This window comes from Caenorhabditis briggsae (genome assembly GCF_000004555.2).
Source record: "Caenorhabditis briggsae complete genome, chrIV, whole genome shotgun sequence".
In the NCBI taxonomy this organism is placed as follows: domain Eukaryota; kingdom Metazoa; phylum Nematoda; class Chromadorea; order Rhabditida; family Rhabditidae; genus Caenorhabditis; species Caenorhabditis briggsae.
Window position 1 is genome coordinate 4,064,843 of NC_013487.2, and position 2,175 is coordinate 4,067,017.

General features: G+C 43.6%; 2 protein-coding genes across 2 annotated transcripts in view; one reads left to right on the plus strand and one right to left on the minus strand.

Moving 5' to 3' along the window:
• Window positions 1–62: 62 nt before the first annotated feature.
• CBG15059 lies at window positions 63–1,762 on the minus strand (the record flags this gene model as incomplete). Its single annotated transcript, XM_045235177.1, has 2 exons — window positions 63–125; window positions 1,472–1,762. The coding sequence occupies 2 exons, from the start codon at window positions 1,760–1,762 to the stop codon at window positions 63–65; spliced, it is 354 nt and encodes a 117-aa protein (XP_045095605.1).
• A 32-nt stretch (window positions 1,763–1,794) lies between these two features.
• Window positions 1,795–2,175, plus strand: part of CBG15060 — a gene marked incomplete at both ends in the record, with an annotated part of 5,057 nt that continues 4,676 nt past the window's right edge. The window contains one exon of the mRNA XM_045235178.1: window positions 1,795–1,866. Coding sequence (XP_045095606.1) covers window positions 1,795–1,866 — 72 coding nt within the window. The remainder of the gene's footprint in view (window positions 1,867–2,175) is intronic.

Sequence of the window (2,175 nt, forward strand, 5' to 3'; positions counted from 1 at the left end):
GTGCTTCTTTCGGCATGAGGAAATTTTATCAAAAGTCATAAAATAGCCATTTGAGAAGACCTTCAGACGAGCCTTCTTGGTGCCTTCGCCTCCTGGAGAGCTGGTTTCCGATTTTCCAGTTCCAGCTGGATTCAGAGATTGGAACAGTCTGGCCAGTGCGATCGATGGATTCTCGCCGTTCGTGTTGCCGGAGATCAGGGCTTGGAGGGCCGCTTGGTTTTGCTGAAGAAGAGAGAAGATTTATGGGAGGAAATTATGTCAAAAAGCTCTCAAAAATAGGGGAAGAAGCGTACTTTTTCAAAGAGAAGAGGGGGGCGCGTCAGGCGGGAATTTGAAAAGAAACAACTAATAGGAGCGGGGCTTAATTGAAGTAAGAGTGGACTAGTTTTCTATATTTTTAGGCTACAAGGAAATTTCGGAAAACTTTAAATTTGGCACCTTTTTTTCCGGTCTCCCCGTAAAAGAAAATGAAGGGGTTTCAGCTGGAAGGGCTCACTAGCTTATAGGCTCCGCCCACTTTCAAGGCAAATTTTTGATTTTGAGCTATTCATTTTATTAAATAGGCGCTTCCAAAATTAGGCTCCGCCTCAGTTTCCGGAGAATTTTGAATTTCTGAAAAAGTAGCTTAAAAATCAAATGTTTCGAATTTGGCGCTCTTTTTCCGGTGTTCCAGTAGATGGAAATCACGGTTTCTTCCACTGGACTCTTGCAAAATGGCGCCAAAATCACATGAAAAACATGAATTTTCAGCTACTTTTTTCAGAAATTGAAGATTGCCTGGAAATGGGGTGGGGCCTAATTTTGAAAGCGCTAACTTTCAAAACTGAAATTTAAAGATTGATAGCTTGGAATTGGAAAAAAATCGAAATGTTTGAATTTTCAGCTTTTTTATAAACTCAATGAAACCTGTAAGTGGGCGGAGCTTATAAGTTAGTGATCTTTCCAGCGAAAAATGGCGATAAATTTGGATTTTCAGCTATTTTTCAGGCATTCAAGATTGGCTAAAAGGGGGACGGAGCCTATTTTTGAAATTCAAAAATGAAGATTGATAGGAAATTCGTCTATTTTGGGTTTGGCAGAAATTTTCAAAATTTTCAAAAAGTGGGCGGAGCCTATAAGGCCCTTTCAGAGCAATTCAAAAGTCTGAAATTTCGAATTTTCACCTATAAGAACGAAAAAAGGGGCGGGCGTATTTTTCAAATTTCAAATTTAAAGATTGATACCCAAAAGTGGGCGGAGCTTATAAGTTAGTGACACTTACATCAATCTCTATGCGCCTTTAACCCACTGTCTCCGTCTCTCCCTCCCCTACACTCCCTCGCTCCTCGCCCCCTTTTCTGCGCTCTCGCGTTTTTCGGCCTCGGCCGTTCGCTGTTCCCCCGTCCAGGGTTCGGACCCTCGACTAGAGGGTCCAACTCCAATGGAGCGCACTTTGACCCCTACCAAAATTTGAACTTCCCGCCCAACTCACTCTAAAAAACGTCGCCATATCCATGACCCCCGAGTGCCCTCCGCTAGTTGTCGGTGCTGCTTCCGAAGAAGAAGACGTTCCTGGAGCGTCGTCATCCGAAGATTGGGAAGCATCTGGAGAAGCCATAGAAGCATCCGAGGCTTCTGGAGCGAGGATTGGGGCTTCTGGAGCGACTTCTGGAGTGTCAGCAGTGTCTTCGGCCTCCATTTGGACTTCTGGCGCGTCTGGAAGCGTCGGCTCCTGAAGGCCAGACGGTGCCGGTGGTGATGGTGTGGAGAAGGCGGAGCTCATGAGGAGAGGTCTGGAAATTTTAGGGTTACAGTATGCTGGAATGTCAGAGACCGGCCGGACCGGGCCGCAGATTTCTGGCTCCTGGATGTTTCAGAACTCGCAAGGTAAGTAATCCTGCATGTGCCTTTGGACTACAGTACTTTTTTATAATTCTATTTTCAATCGACTTTCTTCTCTTTTTTTTCATTTTTCGTCACATCCTTTTCAATTCTTCACAATTTCCATTGCAAAATGTCAAAAAATAACGAATACAACCCTTTATTCGCAATCGGTGATGTCGAAGGATTCCAAAATTCGCATTTCGAAAACCTGTGCAGTATCTCGTCTCGGTGTTCACACAATTTATCAACTACAGTAGTCTTGAGAAAATTCATCTTCCTTTTTCGTTTTTTTTTCTAATTAAAAACTGATTT